Source organism: Nyctibius grandis, chromosome 24 (assembly GCF_013368605.1).
Source record: "Nyctibius grandis isolate bNycGra1 chromosome 24, bNycGra1.pri, whole genome shotgun sequence".
In the NCBI taxonomy this organism is placed as follows: Eukaryota; Metazoa; Chordata; class Aves; order Nyctibiiformes; family Nyctibiidae; genus Nyctibius; species Nyctibius grandis.
The window spans coordinates 7,256,890-7,277,382 of NC_090681.1; the positions used below are offsets into that span (position 1 = coordinate 7,256,890).

The 20,493-nt window shown below is 54.3% G+C and overlaps 3 protein-coding genes across 3 annotated transcripts; 2 read left to right on the forward strand and 1 right to left on the reverse strand.

Annotated features, from left to right (window-relative positions):
- Positions 1-368: 368 nt before the first annotated feature.
- Positions 369-6,263, reverse strand: RPA2 (replication protein A2). Its single transcript, XM_068417879.1, has 9 exons — positions 6,190-6,263; positions 5,879-5,991; positions 5,669-5,770; positions 5,468-5,581; positions 4,748-4,822; positions 3,033-3,146; positions 2,618-2,728; positions 2,347-2,441; positions 369-1,581 (listed from the first exon to the last, which is right to left on the reverse strand). The coding sequence occupies exons 1-9, from the start codon at positions 6,203-6,205 to the stop codon at positions 1,497-1,499; spliced, it is 825 nt and encodes a 274-aa protein (XP_068273980.1). The 5' UTR covers positions 6,206-6,263; the 3' UTR covers positions 369-1,496.
- A 211-nt stretch (positions 6,264-6,474) lies between these two features.
- Positions 6,475-14,620, forward strand: SMPDL3B (sphingomyelin phosphodiesterase acid like 3B). The gene is made up of 8 exons (XM_068417882.1): positions 6,475-6,551; positions 6,667-6,880; positions 9,163-9,260; positions 9,827-9,970; positions 10,556-10,728; positions 10,890-11,070; positions 11,663-11,796; positions 12,906-14,620. The coding sequence occupies exons 1-8, from the start codon at positions 6,500-6,502 to the stop codon at positions 13,296-13,298; spliced, it is 1,389 nt and encodes a 462-aa protein (XP_068273983.1). The 5' UTR covers positions 6,475-6,499; the 3' UTR covers positions 13,299-14,620.
- A 1,934-nt stretch (positions 14,621-16,554) lies between these two features.
- XKR8 (XK related 8) lies at positions 16,555-20,051 on the forward strand. Its single transcript, XM_068418008.1, has 3 exons — positions 16,555-16,850; positions 17,876-18,072; positions 19,114-20,051. The coding sequence occupies exons 1-3, from the start codon at positions 16,555-16,557 to the stop codon at positions 19,839-19,841; spliced, it is 1,221 nt and encodes a 406-aa protein (XP_068274109.1). The 3' UTR covers positions 19,842-20,051.
- The last annotated feature ends 442 nt before the right edge of the window (positions 20,052-20,493 follow it).

The window sequence follows — 20,493 nt, forward strand, 5'->3', positions numbered from 1 at the left end:
ACATAAACGCCACAACTTGCAGCTCCCGTGGCACACAGAGTCAACCAGCCCATGAGCCCACTGGTGCCAGCCCTGGCTGCACGTGCTGTTTTTCCTGCAGGCCCCCGGGAACACAGCAGGCAGCAGTCAAAGGACAGGTCAGCACTGCAAACCAAGCTCCCATCTGGCAGGCAGCACATTTCGGCGTCTCAGCGTTCAGCTTGAACGATCCCGGGTCCTGCTTTTCAGCAAGGCACTCACCACAAAAGCAGTGGTTCCTCTTGTGAGAACAGCTACACGCCTTACAGGGTGGTGGTGAAAAATGCTCCTCACTATTTATGAACTCCCAAAATGCTGCCATTAACAAATGCAAAACACTTCCCAGAAGGTAGTTTTCAGGTTTGCATTTTATTTAACAGGAAGGAAATCATGACTAAGAGGACAGAAATAGGCTGGAGCAGCCGCCCTCAGCACGCTGCCTCCCTGAACGAGGCAGGATGGTGCAGAGAAACAGGATATGTAAATCCGTTATCCCCACCACGATGCGTCACCAATATCAACCCTGCTGCTTCCTAACTTAAGTGTTTTTGTTATTCTTTATTTTTTAAAGAATAAAAAACTTGTACCACATGATGTAATTCATTTGAGCTTCAGCTAATGTCCTTTTGGTGGCAGGAATGATCCTGGCTCTATCTGGAACACTGAAACAACGTGTAGCTTTCTCCAGTAGAGAAAGAGAATTAATTTAATTGTTAATTAATTAATTTAAATTGTTTAATTTCTTAGTGTCCAGACATTCATTTCAGCTTGACTTTTTAAAGCCATTTACTTCAAAAGCTAAGGAAAAAAATAACTATAGTTAGAGACTCTGAAAGCACGGGCTGTTTTTTTAGGGATAGTTTTGTCAACGCAGATGGTTTTCCTCTTTAGGGAAGAAGAAAAGCCTCTAGAGCCACACACACACGCAAGACTACCCAAGTTAAAGTTTTATTGGAAACATTCAAAATTTCTAGTAACAAGATCACCTCATAGTACAAATACAGATTTAAATGCATAAACTAAAGCAATTAAAAATCTACTCATGATTACTGTACATTGGTGGAATATCACTCTTGGCTACCCACTTTGTGAATAAATGGAATGAAAGCTGAGTTAGGAGAAACAGCTCTAGAAACAAAAGACAATCTGCCCAGGACAAGATTAGAAAGAGGTTCTTCTGTCTAACACAGGCATCCTCTAAGGAGACAAAAACAAACTGAAGGCTCTGAAGCTTTGAGTTCAGTTTTGCCACATCTGTTTATGCTTTCAGTCACATGGTCACAGCATATAATCGGGTCCAGTTAACAGAATCCTACACGTTCTGCTTGTCCTTCAGTTCCAAGGAAGCACTCACAGAGTAACTGGGACTTTCACAGGCTAGAAAGAGCAAAGATCACCTTCCACGTCGCAAAGCTCGGCAGGATTACTTGATACACGGACAAGCATTCACTTAGAACCAAATTCAGCTGGAAGTAATTTCACTCAGCGTCCGTCGACTTATAGTGATCATCATCCACAGTGGAGTAGATGTGCCCCTCACTGCTAAGGAATTCGACAGCTTGCCTTTGAAGGAAAAAAAAAAAAAGGCAATTGCTAATTAGTTCATATCAACACCGTTCTCTCGGGGATTTTGATTTCCCACTTACAGACCCCGTCCCCACTGTTCCCTTCTGGCACCTGCCAGGGGAAGCTCTCGCTGGCTTTATCCTGTGAGCAGTTTAAGTGCTGCTCCACCAGTCAGGAGGCACACAGCGTTTCTACAAAGCTACAGCAATGTGCTCCCCCAGCAGCGCTTAGACTCTGCCTGCCACAGAGGGGAAGGCCACCACTCTCAGTACCTCCCAGGTGACAGCAGTACCTCGGACTCTGCTTCAAAGGGGGTAGAACACAGAAAGATAACAGACGTTAATTACTGTCTTTAGGGTTCACTGTTTTTCTAAGTCTCAGGGAGAAGTTTAGAAGAGACAGCAAAGGAGAACAGGAACAACCTATTCCTGAGTTTTGATGGGTGTGCAGAGAGCAAGGTGGTCCTTGAACAGGAGAAAATTCTGCTAAGGCACTGCAGTACTGCCAGGTATCTATGACTGAACTGTTAAACAGCTTGCTTTGAAAGCAGGGAGCAAAGTATTTTATTTCCTCTTCAAAGCCGTTGAAGACTTCAAAAGCTCCAGCTCACTACTGCATCCTACTGGGAACATCTGAAATTACTAGAGCTCTTCACAAGGAAGGATCTGGGCTTGCCCACTATTTTCCTCTCTGCCTCCTGTTACCAGACTCAGGGAAGGACTGCCTGGATTTCCAGAACATCCTGTGTTTCCACACACTTACTTGATTGTTGACATGCTCATATTGTGGAGCTGAAGTTTCAGCTCTTGAAGACTCATCCCTTCTGGGACAGGGCAGTTCTTAATCAAGTTCAGCACCTGGAAAAGCAAGCACCACCATCAGCACCCAGCCAAGCTGCTCTAGCACCAATGGACAGCAAGGAAGAACTGTCCATCTTCAAAGCGTAACTGAGCTTGTGTTTCTCTGTCCTACATCACGGCGCAGCACCCTCTGCTACGACTGCGGCGTTCCTGGAGAAGCTGCTTGCACCTACCTGACTCTGATGTGCTGTGAGTCCGTTCACTGGTAGGCTGCCACCTCCTCCATAGCCCCCCACGTCACCGATCCCAGCAGAGGAAAACGACTGAGGCACTCTTGATGCTGACTGCAATGAGAGTGAAACTGCTGCGGTTACACAGGCTGCCAGAAGCTCACGGCATTAAAGACTCAGCGTTACTTCAGAGAAACAGTGATTAAAAAGATTCTCAAAAGAAACAGCTGGAAATGGATTGCAACATAACCTCTCTCCAAGGAAGCCAGGACTTCTGTTACACCTTCACTGTAGCCCTCCAACAGCTTCAAGCTTTCCAGCCCCACAACTAGTGTTGAACCAGTAAGTCCCTCTCTTTGGGAGAGAACCAGTAACCCAGTAAGGGCCAAGGTGGGATCAGGATCTTCAAAGTACGTACCATAAGATTTTTTCTGAGGATCATATGTGCATTGACAATCTCTAGTATGTGTGTGGTGAACTCATTCATATTTTCCAGAGGCATGATCTTAAATGCCACCAAGCTTTTCTTATTCTTTCAGAGAAAAAAAAAAAAGAAAAGAAAAAAAATTTAACATCACAGCAACAGAAACATGTTTAACAGGCAATTGTAGAGGGGTTTTTTGGAGCAGAATGGTCATGTAATGAGCCAGAAGTATGAGAGTATGGAGTGAAGGCCTAGCTGCGTGAGAAGATTCATGTAGCTAGTGTCAACAAGCCGACCTTCGAGAGATGAGGAAAAACAGCAGCTGAGCAAACAAGAATTGAGGGAGTAGCCAGTGGGAGCCGAACACAGAGGAGAAGAAACAAGAACTGATGGAGCCAATTAAGGAAGGACCAGTGGCAGAGCAGTGACCAATCAACACATCAAAGAAGAGTATGTTTAGTAATATTAGCGAATAGCAATGCACATGCTTACAGCCAGGGAAAGTACAAAATGTATAAAAGGGACAGCTTATGCTTAATAAACGTCTTCACTTTGATTCACATTGGATTTTGTGGAGGCGTGTTCCTTCTCCTCAGGCAATGCCACCATGCTCTCCAGGAACAGCGACAGTGGCAGGCAGGGAGCTTGTCTGCATGTAACTAGTCCAGAATTTTCTGACTTACGTTTTCAAATGTGATTCCGCAAGACAATCTCCTCCTAACCAGCTAGTAATTAACTGCACTTTGCTTTTACGCATGCACCCTTTTCTAATATTTATTCATATATTTAGTTATCATATTTAGTTATGAGGCAACCACATCACATGCTACAAGAAGCGTCCCCATTAACCAGAACCTGGTCTAAGCTCTACGGTACAAACACCCACGAACCTGGGGGCCAGTACTTTGTTCTGCTGAGAACAACACACTGCTGCAGAGTGGCATTTTAAATGGGACCTGTGTCCTTGGTGTTTAGAACAATTAAAGGGTTATTAAATACAGCCCGGGCAAAAACATTCAAGGATTTGTCGACAGGAAAGGATGAGCAAAGACCACGATTAAGAGGATATTCTAAAGGGAGCCCACTAACACTGTGCCAGATCACCGACCCTTCAGGCCTCATGACTTGGGAGTCAGACATGGGTAACGTGATAGAATCAGAGAATCACAGAATCGTTTTGGTTGGAAAGGACCTTTAAGATCATCGAGTCCAACCATTAACCCAGCACTGCCAAGCCCACCGCTAACCCATGTCCCTCAGCACCACATCTACACGGCTTTTAAATCCCTCCAGGGATGGGGACTCCACCACTGCCCTGGGCAGCCTGTTCCAGTGCTTGACAACACTTTTGGTGAATAAATTGTCCCTGATCTCCAATCTAAACCTCCCCTGGTGCGCCTTGGGGCCATTTCCTCTCGTCCTGTCACTTGTTACCTGGGAGAAGAGACCCCCCCTCACTGCACCCTCCTTTCAGGCAGTTGTAGAGAGCGAGAAGGTCTCCCCTCAGCCTCCTTTTCTCCACACTAAACACCCCCAGGTCCCTCAGCCGCTCCTCATCACACTTGTGCTCCAGACCCTTCACCAGCTCCGTTGCCCTTCTCTGGACTCGCTCCAGCACCTCGATGTCTTTCTTGTAGTGAGGGGCCCAAAACTCAACACAGGATTTGAGGTGCAGCCTCACCAGTGCCGAGTACAGGAGGAGATCTTACCTGGAAAGACCGAAGATGACCAGCTACTTTTACATAAGTTCCTGGAGGTACCACAACATTCTCACCACCTGCCTCCTAACAGAGAGGAAAAGCAGAAAGGAAGGTTTTGCTGATTCATGTTGCCATTTCTCAGTTATCACAATAAATGACTTAAGAAAGGAGGCTTATCTCAAGCAAACACAAACGGCATGCGTTCCTATGTCCAGTAACAGCAGTTAGGTTAACATAACTGTAAATGAAAAACAGAGAAAAAAAATATTTGCTCGTCTGAACGCACTGTACACTTGACAGCAAAGCCAGCTGGCTGCTCTGCTGTCTCTCTCCACTTCTGAGGGATTTTCACAGAGCAACAAGAGGAAAGAATCCTCAAATAGTAAAAAAGTAGGTGTTCGACTATGTAACTTGGCTAGGGGAACAGAAGCAGGGCAGAACCTTCTTTGAAGTTATGCTCAACCTCTCGATTCAGCGGTTGAGATTCAGCAGCTAAACTCTAAAAAATTATTCAAAGAGATTCAATGTAAAACCACATATGAATTACCAAACCAGAGAAGAGTCATGTACAGCACCAGTGATCTCTGCTACAGCAGCACCTCCCTTGGCTTTCAGAGGCATGTTATTCCTAACACACTTTTCAGAACAGCCCCATCTTTCTAAGTTTTCTCTCTTCACCTCTCCCAAAAGCTTTTAAAGAAGCACATTCATAAGGAATCTGGTGCTTACATCAGTATCAACCCACTGCCTGACATCCATCGGGGCCGCTGTCATGTCATCCACTTTGTAGAGAATGTTTGTCGGTGCTTTCTCAGCATGGCGGATTATCCCCATAATGGTGACCTGCGTTGGAAGAGGGAAGAGTTTATCCGGGAACGGAGTTTGTTTTCCCCGCAGCCTTCCTGCCCGCTGCCCTCCCCCGGCACCCACCTGGGAGATCTCCACGTCGCAGATGCGGAAGGTCTCGTCGACCTGCTCGGCTGCCAGCAGCTGCGAGACGGTGCAGGGCACGATGTTCTGGGAGCGCATTCTCTGCAAGGCACGGCGGGGCCGTCAGCGCCGCCGGGGAGCGGCCGCCCCTCTCCCCGCTCCTCCCGCCGCCGCGGCCCAGCGCCGGCCGAGGCCCCGCTCCCGGCCTACCTGCTTCTTCTCCGCCTGGGTGCCAGTGGGGGAGCCGAAGCCGCCCGGGGCCTGCATGTAGCCGCCCGCCGGCCCCGAGGTGCCCACGCTGCCGTACCCGCCATCGAAGGTACCTGCGGGGGGAGAGGGAGAGCCCGTGAGGCGCTGGCAGGGACGCGCCCTCCGTCCCCGCCGCCACCGCCATCACGGGGCGCGGCGGCGGTCTCGGGCACCCCCGTCTCCGGCGGCCCCAGCCGCCCCACGCCGGCCCCAGACACCGGCCCCGGCCGAGCCCGTCCCGGCCCCCCCGGCCCCGCCGCCCCGGCCCGCACCGTGCCCGCTCCACATGGCGGCGGCCGAACGTCGCAGCTCCAGCCGGCCCGCGCGCACCGCCCCGCCTCGCGCCGCCGCCTCCTGCCCAATCCGTGGGCACCGCTCCGCCGCCAGCAGCCAATCGCGACCCTTCGTCTTCCGGCTTCTTCCAATGAGAGGAGGCCGCGGTGAGGCGGACGGCGCCATTTTGAGTGCGGGCGCTGCCCGGCGGCGCTGAGGTGAGGCAGGCTGTGGCGGGGGCGGGGCGGGGCCGGGCCGGGAGGGCACGGCACGGCGCAGTCCGGCACGGCACGGTCCGGCACGGCCGCCATGCAGCCCGTCGCACTCCTCCTGCTCTGCCCGCTGGCCGCGGCCCTGCCAGGTAAGGGGAGGCAGCGTCCCCCGCTCCCCGGCCGGGTGGGGGGCCCCGAGCGATGCCCGGCGGCAGCTCCGCGCCCCCCGCCCCGCTGAGCCTCGGCCTCTCCCGGCGGCCGCAGGGCGCTTCTGGCACGTCACCGACCTCCACTGGGACCCCGAGTACAACGCGGCGGCGGGCGCCGGGCAGGTGTGCCCCTCGGGCGGCTCCCGCGCCGCGCCCGCCGCCGGGCCCTGGGGCAGCTACACCTGCGACGCGCCCTGGCTCCTGCTCGTCTCCGCCGCCCGCGCCATGAGGGACCGCCTGCAGCGGCCGGACTTCGTCCTCTGGACCGGGTGAGGACGGGCCGGGCCGGGGTCCCGCCGGGCGGGGATCCGCTGCCCAGCCGCCCCCCAGCAGCGGCGGTCGGACGGGCTCTGACCCCGCTCGCTGGCGGGACTCTCCTCAGCCCCCCTTGTCCGTCCCGCTGCAGTGCTGGGGCCGAGGGACGGCGTGTGCCTCTTCAGAGAGCTGCTTCTCCGGGGGGAGAAACACCAAATATTCCAGGAGTTGGGAACGGGGGTTCTGGGGTCGTGCGTTGCTCTTGGGCTGTGGCGTGGATCCTGCCTGCCCTGAGGGTTGCCAGGGTTTGGAGGGGAGAAGGGGCAGCTGGAGGGCCGGGGCGCGAGGAGCTTGTGGGGGGATCCAGGGCTCTTTACGTGGTAACCGTTTCGGAGAGGTGAGGTATAACGTGCCTTATAACGCCAAATGGAGGTTTGGGGGAGAGCATAACCCTGACGAGGCCACTCGACACCAGCGAGAGGCTCCCAACAAGCCTCAGCAGTGAGAAACAGTCAGGTACGGAAAGGATCACACTTCACTGCCCTTCCTTTTCTTTTTAATTGTGGCCAGCCCTGTCTGACTTCACGCAGATTCTGAGTACCTGAAACGCTCCAGGGAATGGGACGTGCTCTTTCTGTTGGTGCGCCAAGTCCTGCCTGCCAGAGGCAGTGGGAGGAGAGCATTGCAAAACAGACTTGTGGCATTTCTTCAGACTGTAAAGAGACATCTGGGAGACTTGTCTCAAAAAGGGGCTGTTTGGCTTTAGAAGTGTGAACGACCTCCCCAAACGGAGCGTGTTTTCTCCTAGTGTGGTCTCCAGAAGTGGGTACCCTGTTCTACAGGAGGCCTCAATAGCACTTGCAGAGAGTAAAAGCTTTATTTTGCATCATTATTATTATCATTAAGTGTTTATGTTGTCTTGTAATGTTTGCTTTTCTTCTAACAGTGCAACATCAACCTGTAATCTGCTGTAACCTCCAGTCCTAGTTTTCAGTGCTGTTGTCTGACCCATGTTTTCATTTTCTGTCTCTGCGGATGATTCTTCCTACTTAGAAGTAGTTATTGGTCCTGATAACTTTAAGTTGATTTTTCTTTTTCCTTCAAACTATTTCCCCCAGTTCTTTTAAATTTTGATCTTCCTCTCCAATGGTCTTGTTGACAGCCCAGCATCATCTACAAATGCCATAAACGTATTGGTGAAAACACAGGCGTGTGTGTCTGCCGTGGTTTTGGAGGCAGACCTCGATGATCACTGCCTTACTGGAGGCATTCCTTTGTTTCACTTCAATGAGAGCTGTTATCCTGCTGTTCAAGCAGCTGTGCAAACAGCTTTGCTTCACTATTGCCCAGCAGATCACAGAATCATAGAATGTGAGGGGTTGGAAGGGACCTCTGGAGATATCATCGAGTCCAACCCCCCTGCCAGAGCAGGACCGATCTAGGGCGAGTTACACCGGAACGCATCCAGACGGATCTTGAAAGTCTCCAGAGGAGACTCCACAAACTCTCTGGGGAGCCTGTTCCAGGGCTCTGTCACCCTCACAGTAAAGAAGTTCTTCCTCATGTTGAGGTTGAACTTCCCGTGCTCCAGCTTGCATCCATTGCCCCTTGGCCTATCGCAGGGCACAAGTGACAAGAGGTTGCCCCTTTCCTCTTGACACCCAGCTCTTGTCTATTTATACACATTAATCAGATCCCCTCTTGGTCTTCTCTTCTCCAGACTAAAAAGCCACAGGTCTCTCAACCTTTCCTCATAGGGCAGGTGTTCCAGTCCCTTCATCATCCTCGTAGCCCTCTGTTGGACTCTCTCCAGTAGATCTCTGTCCCTCTTGAACTGGGGAGCCCAGAACTGAACGCAATACTCCAGGTGAGGTCTCACCAGGGTAGAGTAGAGGGGGAGGAGGACCTCCCTCGACCTGCTGGACACACTCTTCTTAATGCACCCCAGATGCTGACCTAAGATTGCACCATGCTGTTCCTTGCAGCATTTCCAGTCAGCTTCGGTGTCTATTAAATGCACCGAGGCAGAACAAGCCTCCGCTTCATGTGCTTGTGTGTAGGTTTTTCAAGTAGAATAAAGTAGAGCCCATTTTCACTTTGAGCAATGCCTTGAAACTTCTTCAGTGCCTTGGCCAGCCAACATGGTGCAGGTTTCTGCCCCCACAACCTTCAGCTTTATCTTTATTTTTCAGGAGGCACAAAGAGAAGTAAGCAAGTTTCTCTGCTTTGCTTGTCACTTCTTAAGCACGTGCCCCGTTAGTCACAGATGGTCACTGTGCTGCTTTTGTTTCTCTAGAGATGATACTCCTCACGTCCCCAATGAGAAGCTTGGAGAAGAAAAGGTTCTGCACATAATAGAAAATCTGACTTCTCTGATAAAAGAGACGTTTCCAGGTAGGATTTGAGGGGATGAGAAGGGGAGAGGGGCACAGAGTCTCCTGGGAAGAGCTTACCAGGGTGGAGAAATGACAGAATTGGGAAGGGGAAATGCACAGAAGGGCTGTGGTCATAGGGACTTGTTTGGCGTCGTCTTAGTTGCTGTATGGCATGAGGCGTGTCTGAATTGAGGCATCTGATGCGCCCTTGTTTCAGTTTAACTTGCTCAGAAGAGACCAAATAAACATTTCTGTAATTAGTCATTAAGATAGAAAAGGCTGCAGCATTTCCTCACACTTAATCCATGTCAGCAGTGGGGGAAGGAGCGTTGGCGATGGTGAAAGTTCACTGATTCCTCTCTAAAGCTGTGGCTCCGGGGTGGCTTGTCCTGAGGAGGGATGGTCTTTGCAGTGTTGCACCCTCAGTCAATGCAGCCCCATGGCTGTGGTGTGGATGATTCTCTTTTGCAAAGCTCTCAAGCCATGCTGTTCTTTCCAAGCCTGTGAGTGCCTCAGGGACCTTTGGTGCTGAGGAACTCCGAAGCAACCATGGATTCCTCTGCGCCTCCTTTTCTCTGTCTCTAGACACTAAAGTCTACGCGGCGATGGGCAATCATGACTTCCACCCCAAGAATCAGTTTCCAGGGAAGGAGCACAGGATCTACAACCGAACAGCTGAACTGTGGCGTCCCTGGCTGAATGATGCTTCCATTCCTCTTTTCAGAGCAGGTATGGCACCGCTGGCTCCTGTTGGCAGCACTCTGGGGAGATGGGCATGGTTAGGAGAATACCACGTATTGTTTCCCTGCTTCTATGCTCAAGGCAACAGTAGCTGGAGAGGAAGGGTTCAATTTAATGCTGATTTCTGGCACTGAGTTCTCCTGCATGCAAGAAAAGAAATTTCTTTATGCTTTAGTCTCTTCTGCTTTCCTTGAGTTACTGGAAAGTGTCCCTGCAGAGAGCGCAGAGTGGTGAGCTTCAGTGGAAGAAAAGAGATCTTTTAAGACAGCTGCTGGTGCAGGCCAGCACCGTGGCTCTCTAGGGCTGCCCAGCTCCTGGTGCTGCACACTGTCCCCAGGCAGGGTCTCCTTTCACCTGAGAGACATGAGCATGACAAGAGGTACACAGGGGAAGAGTCGCTCTGGATCCCCATCCTGGAGTGGTCAGAGCGCTGCTGGCACCTTGTCCAGACAGTGACTCTGCTGTGGCTATTGCCAAGGAGAGCTGAGAGGGATGGAAGCAAAAGGGATCTGGGGTTGCAGCAACCAGCATGACCAGACCTCCTGATCTTTACCTGCTGGTTGCATTTTTCAGGAGCTTTCTACAGCGAGAAGCTGCCCAGCGCAGATACAAGAGGGCGAATGGTTGTCCTCAATACCAATCTGTACTATGACCAGAATGATGAGACAGCTGGTGAGGAAGATCCTGGAGGGCAGTTCCAGTGGCTGGAAGAAACGCTGACCAATGCCTCTAGAGCAGATGAAATGGTATTTAAAAAAAAAAAAAATGAAGGAACAAACTTTGTAGAGGGCTTCTCCCAGCCTGGAAGCTCTTCTTGCTCCTGCTCTCCCCTCTGTGCAGTCGCAGCAAACCAGTGCTCTGTGGGAAGTGTGAGCTTTGCGTTCAGTGTAACTCTTCGCTTTTGTAGGTCTACATCGTGGGGCACGTCCCTCCTGGCTTCTTCGAGAAGAAACGGGGCAAGCCCTGGTTCCGGAGTGGCTTTAATGAGCGATACTTGCGAATTGTGCAGAAGCACCACAGAGTGATTGCTGCCCAGTTCTTTGGGCACCATCACACGGACAGCTTTCGGATGTTTTACGATGATGCAGGTACCTGTTCTGGGCACCCAAGCGTTTGCGTGTTAGCTCTGCCAGCCCCCAGCACATCGCTCTCGATGAGAGTTTTCGGTGGCTGTTAGCTGAATGCAGCTGAGAAGCCAGAAGAGGCTTGTGAAATGCTTTGGTCAACAAGAGACAACAGTGGTTCTGATCTCCACCGCCAGCCTGTAGCTCCAGCCCTCCTTCGTGCTGACCCTCAAATTTTGCCATTTCGCCTCCATGCCTTGCAGCTTCTTGCCCGCTTCCGGCTGATGGGTTTTGGACGTCAGCTGAGAAGGGAGCAGTTACGGATCTTTGCATCGGGGTTACGGGTAGCGCTCTGTGTCTCCTTTGCTGAGCGTGGTTCTCCTGCACACCCTCACTGCCAGAGTCTTTGACAGCAGTGAAAAGCCTGTTCTCAGCAGCCCTGTGGTCGATCCCTGATGCCTTTCAATGCACCGATCTTTATGCGTGCGCTGTTGTAACTGGGTCTGGTGACAAAGTTTGCGGTGAGATCGGTTCCTGGCGTGCTCACTGCAACATGGACAGGGTGTGATCCAAGCCAGGGTCTCCTGTTCATGGGTTGTTTTGCCTTTCTGTTAAGGTTCTCCAATCAACGTCATGTTCTTGGCCCCTGGAGTGACTCCCTGGAAAACAACATTACCTGGAGTGAACAATGGAGCCAACAACCCTGGGATTCGGGTGATCGACTACGATCCAGACACCCTTCAAGTGCTGGTAGGGGATCACTGTGTGCTGCACGCTGCAGTTCTAGAAGAGAACTTTAATTCTTCCATGTGGTTTTAACAGGCAGGACTACAGCAGCCAAGCGGCTATGTAGGAGAGGACCTCAACCAAGATATTTCAGCCTCATGGCGAGCACAGAGATTTAGTAAGAGCGTCAGTGAGTAAAGGCGAGGTGACTGCAGGCAGCTGGCCGAGGCCTTCTGCTCGATGAGTTCCCCAAGGCAGTGCAGAGGCTTGGTTGTGTTCTTCATGTCTTTAGCCAATCTCCTTTGACACTTGCTTTACTACCCAGGTAACGTGGATTTTAGAATTTCTCTTTGGGGACTGACAGATCTGTCAAACCCCCTCCAAAAACTTTTAACCATCTAGAAAATTATTTGGCTCCCCCCTACTTGCTAAATCGGTTCATTTGTAATGGATCTGAATTTAGGGGAATTGTAGGGGCAGCTTCTGTTTCCTCTGTCTCTTACTTGCAAAGAGGTGGAGGATGGCATGTTTGTGCCTTTCTTTGCAGTGGATAAAGAAGCTCTGTAGATGCTCTGTTTACATGTTTATAGCATGAGAAATGAATGTTAAAATACACTGTGGAAGGCTGGGGAGGTAGTGAAGCAGAGAAAAAGGGCAAGAGAATGAGAACAGAAGTTGTGAAAAACTTCAGTTTGTTCACAGTTGAGAAAATAACTTCACTCAGTGAGTAACGCTACTCCAACCCTCGCTTCTGCCAGCAGCCAGTGTTGATAGTAAATAACAGAGTGATTTTGAAGCAGGCCAGGCTCAAAATTCCTGATGTTTGGAGATAAAAATCAAGCAGAGAAAAGCCATCCCTTCATCCCTTACAAAACAGGATGCTTTTGTGGTGAGTTCTGGAGGCTCCCACCGGAGGTGTCTGTCCCCAGGTTCCCATCTCAGCAGAAAGCACCTGTTGGGAGGCAGCTCAGCGCTCGCTGGGCAGGGCGAGGTGCTGCGTGCGGTGAATGCGCGTGTCCGTGGTGCTACACACCAGTGTCTGGGAGACGGGGCTGGTCGCGTCGTAGCCAAACCTTTCCCTCGGGGCCTGATCCTTTCCTGATTTGTCCTCATTCTGTTTTCTCTCCCTGCAGGATATGGTAACTTACTACTTGAACCTTACTCATGCCAACATGATGGCCTCAGCACGGGAGGAAGAGTTCCCAACATGGGAGGAAGAGTATAGACTGACAGAAGCCTTCCACGTCCCTGATGGCTCTGCACGCTCCATGCAGACGGTGCTGGAGAGGATTTCGAAGGATCCGCGCTACCTGCAGCAGTACTACGAGTTTAACTCTGTCAGATACGACCTCACCCCGTGCGAGGAGGCCTGCCGCGTTGATCACGTTTGTGCCATCAGGGAAGTTGATTTTACAAAATACAACGAGTGCGTTAAAACCAGCAGCTCTGCCTCTGCCGTCATCAGTGTTTCGCTTTTATTCTTCTGCTTGCTCTTGGGACTTCTCAGTCCCCAGCAAGCGCTGTAATGACTGAGCAAGAGAAAATGAAGAGAGCACAAGTTCACGAAGCCCATGAATCAGCAGTTGTGAATGCTTTTGGCATTGAGAACTTACTCGGAAACCAAGACAGAATCAGTGGCTCTATGATGTTGACTGGAAATCTAGAAAAGCTGGATGTATGAGGAAAGGACAGGGGTTGCTACAAACTCTTTTTGTGCCAGACTGACTTGCACCAGGGAGTCTGTCTCCCTCCCACTCTGACTTCTGAGGTGGTCTCACGAATCAGATGAAGCCCAGGCCTCCCTGTGGACTCAGCGTACCATGGATGCAAGCTGTGAGCTGCCACGTGTTCCCAAGGAGTCTGCTGCCGGGTGGGTTCCTCACGTTGGCACATGCTTCTCTTCTGGAGAGACCACACAACCGGCGACCCAGAAGGTCTTGTTCTGGTGGCCTTGTACAGCACCAGCCTCGCTTTTGGCTTATGAGCAAAACCAGGTGGGATTAGCTCTTCCTCTGACACTGTATGAACTTCAGCAAGTTCAGGCAATGACTTTTATGTGAGTGCTCAAGATGAGGCTCAGGGCAAGAAGCTTGATTATTATTATTTTTGAAATTTTTATTTTTTTTCTCCCAGGTGCTGAGCAGAAACAGCTCTTCCCTTCTGTGCTCTCTTGACTTGCATCCACTTAGTTTCTTCCTTCAGCTGGGCACTGCAAGCTGACCTTGACCGCCTCACTGTTAGGAAACACTGAACGATTTGGTGATTTATCAGCCTTGGGCTTTGCTGGCTTCTCTGAGAACCTCGAGGGAACCAATACAAAGTGTCAGCGTTGGGCCCTTTGGTGAACCAGACACAGACGGAATATCTGCATTCTCTGTAAAAGGCAGCTCTGGGCCCTCCCAGGGGTCTGACGTGGTGGAGTGGGCAGCCGCGGTGGATGGGTGTGTTGTGTCGGACGAGGAGCGAGGGCACGGGCGGAATAGCTGCCTGCGGGGCTGGGGCTTCGCAGCTGTGGCTGGTATTTGCCCCTGGCACTGCTTCAGAGCACGTGCCTGAGTGATGCTGGAGCTCTGCCAGGGCGCTTGGGGCGCTCCCAGCCGGCCCTGGGGCAGCTGGTTTGGTGCGGGGGCCCCTCTGCCAACGCCTCCTCCCTTGCTCCTGGCCCTGCGGGGCTGGCTGCCCTTGGCCTGCCTGGCACCACTGTCCCCTCCAGCTCCATTGCACCATCCCTGGAGGGATTTAAAAGCCGTGTAGATGTGGTGCTGAGGGACAGGGGTTAGGGGTGGGCTTGGCAGTGCTGGGGTAACGGTTGTGTCACCGAAATCAGGAATAAAACTCCTTAACGCCAGGTTTAGCATTAACGAGGCATTACTTTATTTGGCTGAGGGACATGGGGGGGTCATTCCGTATGTCTACCCAGGCACAAAAGCACACTCCTTGTGTACGCTGTAGAGAAATGAATATTCATACGATTCCTGAGAAAAGCCCGACTATTCCAGTAAACCTTATGCATATGCTAATATATCGTGTAACTGTCTTTGTGCATGCGTACTAAATTGGGGAAGGGGTCTTGGGTGGTCTCTGGGTGTCTCTAGTGGTCATAACCCCCCCATAGTGATGCTGTCTGCTGTACAGCCCCGCTTCTGCGCAAGCGTGGTCGAGGCCTTTCTGTTGACACATGCAGGCGGCTCCGAGGAGAAGATCCTGTTCTGGTTCCTACAGGATTTATCTCTACTCCTGGCGCCAGAGCTGTGAATCAGCTCCGTTAAGACACTACAAAGATGTTCTTCACAGTCTTGTTTATCTCTGGCCCTTCTTTGTAATTAGCGAGGAATTTAACAGAGACCTTGGATTCTCTCAGACTAAGCGCAAGCAAGAGTGAGTGATGACTATTAACTGTTACCAGTCCCAAGAAGCAGACCCTGTCTTCAAAACACGGTTAGCTTCAGAACGTGCAGTTGTTTTAGCTGAAAAGAAAATTACTGAAAGGAAAATGGGTTATATTTAAAGGCTATGCACAGTAGGCCTCTTAGGGTGGTAGTGGGGGCAAACAACTTTTAGGTCCTACCTTGAGGCCTGCTTTTACTAAACTGTCTGGTATCAGTTGGACTTGATGATCTTAAAGGTCTTTTCCAACTCAAATGATTCAATGAAAGGGATGGGTGGGGGATGCTGGGTGCTTCTGGGTTTCGCTGTGTCCTGAAATCTGCCTCTTTGCAACAGGGTGACAAGGGTGGCGGTGCCCAGACTAGCTTCTTCACAGAATCACAGACTGGTTTGGGTTGGAAGGGACCTTAAAGATCATCTAGTTCCAACCCGCCTGCCATGGACAGGGACACCTTCCACCAGACCAGGTTGCTCCAAGCCCCATCCAAGCTGGCCTTGAACACTGCCAGGGAGGGGGCAGCCACAGCTTCTCTGGGCACCCTGGGCCAGTGTCTCACCACCCTCACAGCAAAGAATTTCTTCCTAATACCTAATCTAAATCTCCCCTCTTTCAGTTTAAAACCGTTCCCCCTCATCCTATCACTCCACGCCCTTGTAAAAAGCCCCTCTCCAGCTTTCCTGTAGCCCCTTCAGGTACTGGAAGGTGCTAGAAGGTCTCCCCGGAGCTTTCTCTTCTCCAGGCTGAACAGCCCCAGCTCTCTCAGCCTGTCTCCAGAGCAGAGGTGCTCCAGCCCCCTGATCACCTTTGTGGCCTCCTCTGGACTCGCTCCACGAGTTCTTCGGTTCCTTTTGATCCCTTGGTGTGTTTTGGAGCAGCCTCCAGCAGTGGACATGGGTGGATGAGGGTTTATGGCGAGACACCCGGGTGCGAGGGGACAGTGGGGGGGTGGCATGTGCGCGGGGTGCCTGTGCCAGCCCCGCCCTGAGGGGACGAGGTGAAGGATGGAAAAGGTGATGGAAAAACAGCGGGGGTGAGCGCTGGTACAGGGCCGAGGGCTGGGGTGTGCCTCACGGTGGGGGGGGGCCCCTCGGTACTGCGGGGGGAGCCGGGGTGGGCGGCGGGGGCTGCTGCCGGGGGAGGGGCAAGAGCGCCTCCTGCTGCTTCCCGCGGCGCCTGCGGGTGCGCTGGGTGCGGCGGGGGGGGGGGGGCCCGGGGGGTGCGGCTGCCGCAGCGGTGGAGCTGGGGTGACCCGGGGGGTGCGGCGGGACGGGGGGGGCGGGGGTGACCCCGCGAGTGCCGGGGAGAGGGGCGAGGCCGGACGGGGCGGTGGGAGCTGACGGGGGCGGAGCCAACCCGGGGCGGGCCCGGCAGCGGGCGGGTCGGCGCGGCCGTCGATGGCGGCGCGGGCCGGCCCGGCGCGGTTCGGGCCGCTGCAGCTGGCGCTGGCGGCCGCGGGGGCGGGGGCGGCGGCGCTGGACGTGTGCGCTGACGGGTGGGTGGCGGCGGGGTACGCGCGGGCCGGGCAGCCCGGCTGGGCAGCGCTGGTGCTGGCCCTGCTGGCCGCCGCCTCGCTCGCCACGCAGGCCTGCAGCTGGCTCTGGCTCCGCTCCGACCCGCCCGCCCTGCGCCCCGCCGTGCCCCCGTGGCTGCTCGCCGCCCTCCACCTCCTCCAGCTCGGATTCCTCTTCAGGTACGGTGTCCCTCCCCGCCCCGGGCATCCCCCCGGCCCCGCCGCTCCCAGGCTGCCCCCTCGCCCTGCTCCTGCGGGGGGTGGGGAACAGACCCCCTGCAGCCGCCGCTCTGCCCGGGGAGCCCCTTGGACAGCCCGAGACCCGGGGGTGAGGGGATCCCATAAATAAATATGGAAAAAATAAATATGGGCAACCTTTATTAAACAGAAATGTACCATCAACCTCCTGTTATAAAAGTACTTTACATACATTCAAGGAGACATCGTATAAATATCAGTATGAAATGTCACTGGCTGCAAGAGTTCCACACTCAGCTAAAATTTTGCTGAAAAATTTCCTTAAAACATTTTGAAGTAAACAAACACAAAGCGCAGCCAGCCAGCTGCCGGGCTGCTCGGGACCTTGGGGCCGGCACTCGCTGCGAGTGCCTGGGCTAAACCCATCCCAGCTCCCGGCGCGGGCCAGCACGGCTCTCCTGCGAGCTGATTCGGACGACAGGGAAGCAAAGAGGTTCCCCCCCATCGCCGCGTCTCAGGATGTCCAAGGGGCTCCCCAGGCAGAGCGGTTTGGCCCAGCCCCAGGTTCGAGCCACCTGTGTCCCTCCAGCTGAATTTTCCCACCCATGTCCCCAAGCACCGGCTTTACCCCGTCTCCCAGTGCTGTCGCCGTTGCCGGACGCCGAACGGAGCAGGGCTGGGTGTCGGAGCCTGCGGGAGCGGTTGAGCACCCCAAAACCTTGTCTCGGCCTCGGCTCTCCTGGCTGTTTGGGGAAGCAACGTGGCTGCACCATGTCTGCCCTCCCCAGGGGAAGGAAATAATCCGGCTGCTTTCCGCTGAGGGCGATGCTCGGTTTCGCGCTTGAACTTCACATGGCGCTGGGCGTCGTGTGGATGCTGCGTGCTTGTCTTGGGAAGGGGGAGGGAGGTGGTTTGAGCATAAATCGGAGCGTTTTCAGTTGTCCTGCCAGGGCAGCGTGAGGAGTTGCCACCCAGCAGCCCCTCACCGCTGCCGGGTCCCCGCGCAGGTGCCTCCACGCTCTGAAGGTGGGCTGGAAGGTGTGCTGGGCGAAGGCGGAGGAGGAAGAGGAGCAGAGCCGCATGGCCTTCCTCTCCCACGACATCAGCATGCTGCGCCTCTTCGAGACCTTCCTGGAGAACACCCCGCAGCTCACCCTGCTCCTCTACGTTATCCTGCGGACAAACAAGGCCGAGCCCTCCCAGGGTGAGGGGTCTGGGGCAGGGGAGGGTGCTGCGGGGGTGCAGGCTTGATGTCAGAGGGTGCTTGGACGGGACAGACCAGATGGGCTGTCTAGGGGTGCAGGACCCAGCAGGACACTGTTCATCTGTCCTTGCTTGCGGTTCTCCAGTGTCATTCTTCTCCCACATCGCTCCTTACCTTAGAATCACAGAATCACAGAATCGTTTTGGTTGGAAAGGACCTTTAGGATCATCGAGTCCAACCATTAACCCAGCACTGCCAAGGCCGCCACTAACCCATGGCCCTCAGCACCACATCTACACGGCTTTTAAATCCCTCCAGGGATGGGGACTCCACCACCGCACTGGGCAGCCTGTTCCAGTGCTTGACAACCCTTTCAGTGAAGAAATTGTTCCGGATATCCAATCTAAACCTCCCCTGGCACAACCTGAGGCCGTTGCCTCTCATCCTGTGGCATCCTTGATGTGACACACAGGAGGGTGGACACCTGTCCTGCGCTTACGTGCCCCGATGGACTATGCTGGGCTTGGGGTGGGAGGGTGGCAGCTGGGGGGATCTCTGGTCATTCCCCTACATGCCCCAGGAGAGGCTGAGGGTCAGGAGAGAAATCAGGATCCTCCTGGGGAGCGGGGATGTGGATGTTTGGGGGGTGGAGCACAGGCCACTGACGAGGTGCTTTGGTGCCCGTCACAGCGTGGGGAGCAAGTGTCACCGCAATGAAACAGGGAGGCCAACCACGTGCTGGCTGGCTGGAGCCCACACTCATCTCCTGCCCCTGTGGGCTGGGGGCTTCTCTGGGCAGGAGATGGGCTCTGCAGAGCTGTTCAGTCCCGTCGCTTCTTCTGCATCCCCAGGGCAAGGCCAGGCACCAGCCACCTCCTCGGGGAGGGCAGGAGGCCTGGGAGGAGAAGCAGCTGCTGAGGCTCTGACCCTCCTTGCGAGCTGGTGGGAAGCTCAATTGAGCAGTGCCGGGCTGGGGGAGGTTTGAGCCGGGCTGGGCCCCCCCTTGCTCTGCCCTCAGCGCCTCCACCGCTGTGTTTGCAGGGCTGGGGATCTTCACCGCGTTCCTGTGTGTGACCTGGTCTCTGCTCGACTACCACCAGTCCCTGCGCTCCTTCTTGCAGGACAAGTACGAGCTGAGCCGGAGCTCCTCCCTCGTCTACTTCCTCTGGAACCTCTTCCTCATCTGCCCTCGCATCCTTGCGGTCGCCCTCTTCGCCCTGCTCTGGCCCTACGGCGTGGCTGTCCACTTCCCGCTCGTGTGGCTGGCCATGTTCCTCTGGGTCAGCCTGCAAGGCACGGACTTCATGGAGTCGCCCGGCCCTGAGCAGCTCTACCGGGCCATGGTGGCCGTGATCCTCTACTTCAGCTGGTTCAACGTGGCGCAGGGGAGGACGCTACACCGCAGCATCATCTATCACGGCTTCATCCTGGTGGACAGCGCGCTGCTGGCCCTGTCCTGGCTCTGGGGCCGGCCCCCCTCTGACGAGCACTCGTACCTCATCCCGGTGGTCTCCGCTGCCCTGCCCTGCTACCTGCTGGGGCTGGTGCTCAGAGTCACCTACTACAAGTGGCTGCACCCCAACGTGCGGGCGCAGCGAGGGAGCGGCTACGACGAGGTGGATGCCGACGGGCTGGAGTTTCGCTCGCTCTCGGGGCCGGCCCTCATGAACAGGCGGATGCAGCATCTGGCCCAGGCCCAGTTCCCTGTCGCCCGGCCGGCGGGGCGGCGCGTTCTGAATGGGGCTGCTGCGGTGGAGTCTGCCGTGTGAGCCTGCTCCTCCAGAGTGACGTGCTGGGGAGAGATTTGTTAGTCCTGCTCCCAGTTCTGCCCCCCCAGGCTGTTGTTTTGGGCAGCTGGCGGGACCTGGCAGAAATTAGGGATGATGTGCAAGTCCCATGGCACCTCCCACAGCCGTGCCCTCGGGGAGAGCCACGGTGTTCGTGGGGGGTGGGGGTCCAGCACATTGTGCCTGCGCTGCCGTGTCACCTTCTCTCGTTATTTATTATTAGCTTTTTCAAAAAAAAAAAAAAAGCAACAGTTTGTTCTGTGTTGGTGCCGCTCCTGCGCCTGCTGCCGCTGGTGCTGCTCAGGGAGGAGGGTGCTGGTGGGGCACAGCTCGCTCCCTCCTTCGCAGCAGCTGCCTCATCTTTCTCCTTCCAGGATTTTCCTCCTTCTGTTTTGCTGTCAAGGTCAAAGATCGCCCGTTATCGCCATGTTCAGGGAGGGGCGGGGAAGGAGGCAGGGACTCCCCTGCGCTGGGAGAGCGGCAGCCCCAGGCAGGCAGGGGCAGGGGGGTGCCCGCACCCTGGGGACGCTGTCATGGGACGGTGCAGGTCAGGGCACGTGGGGCTGTGCCCGTGCCTCATGGCAGTGCTTTGTCCCTTCAGAAATGGGGAAGCACGTTCCAGTGTGGATTCTCC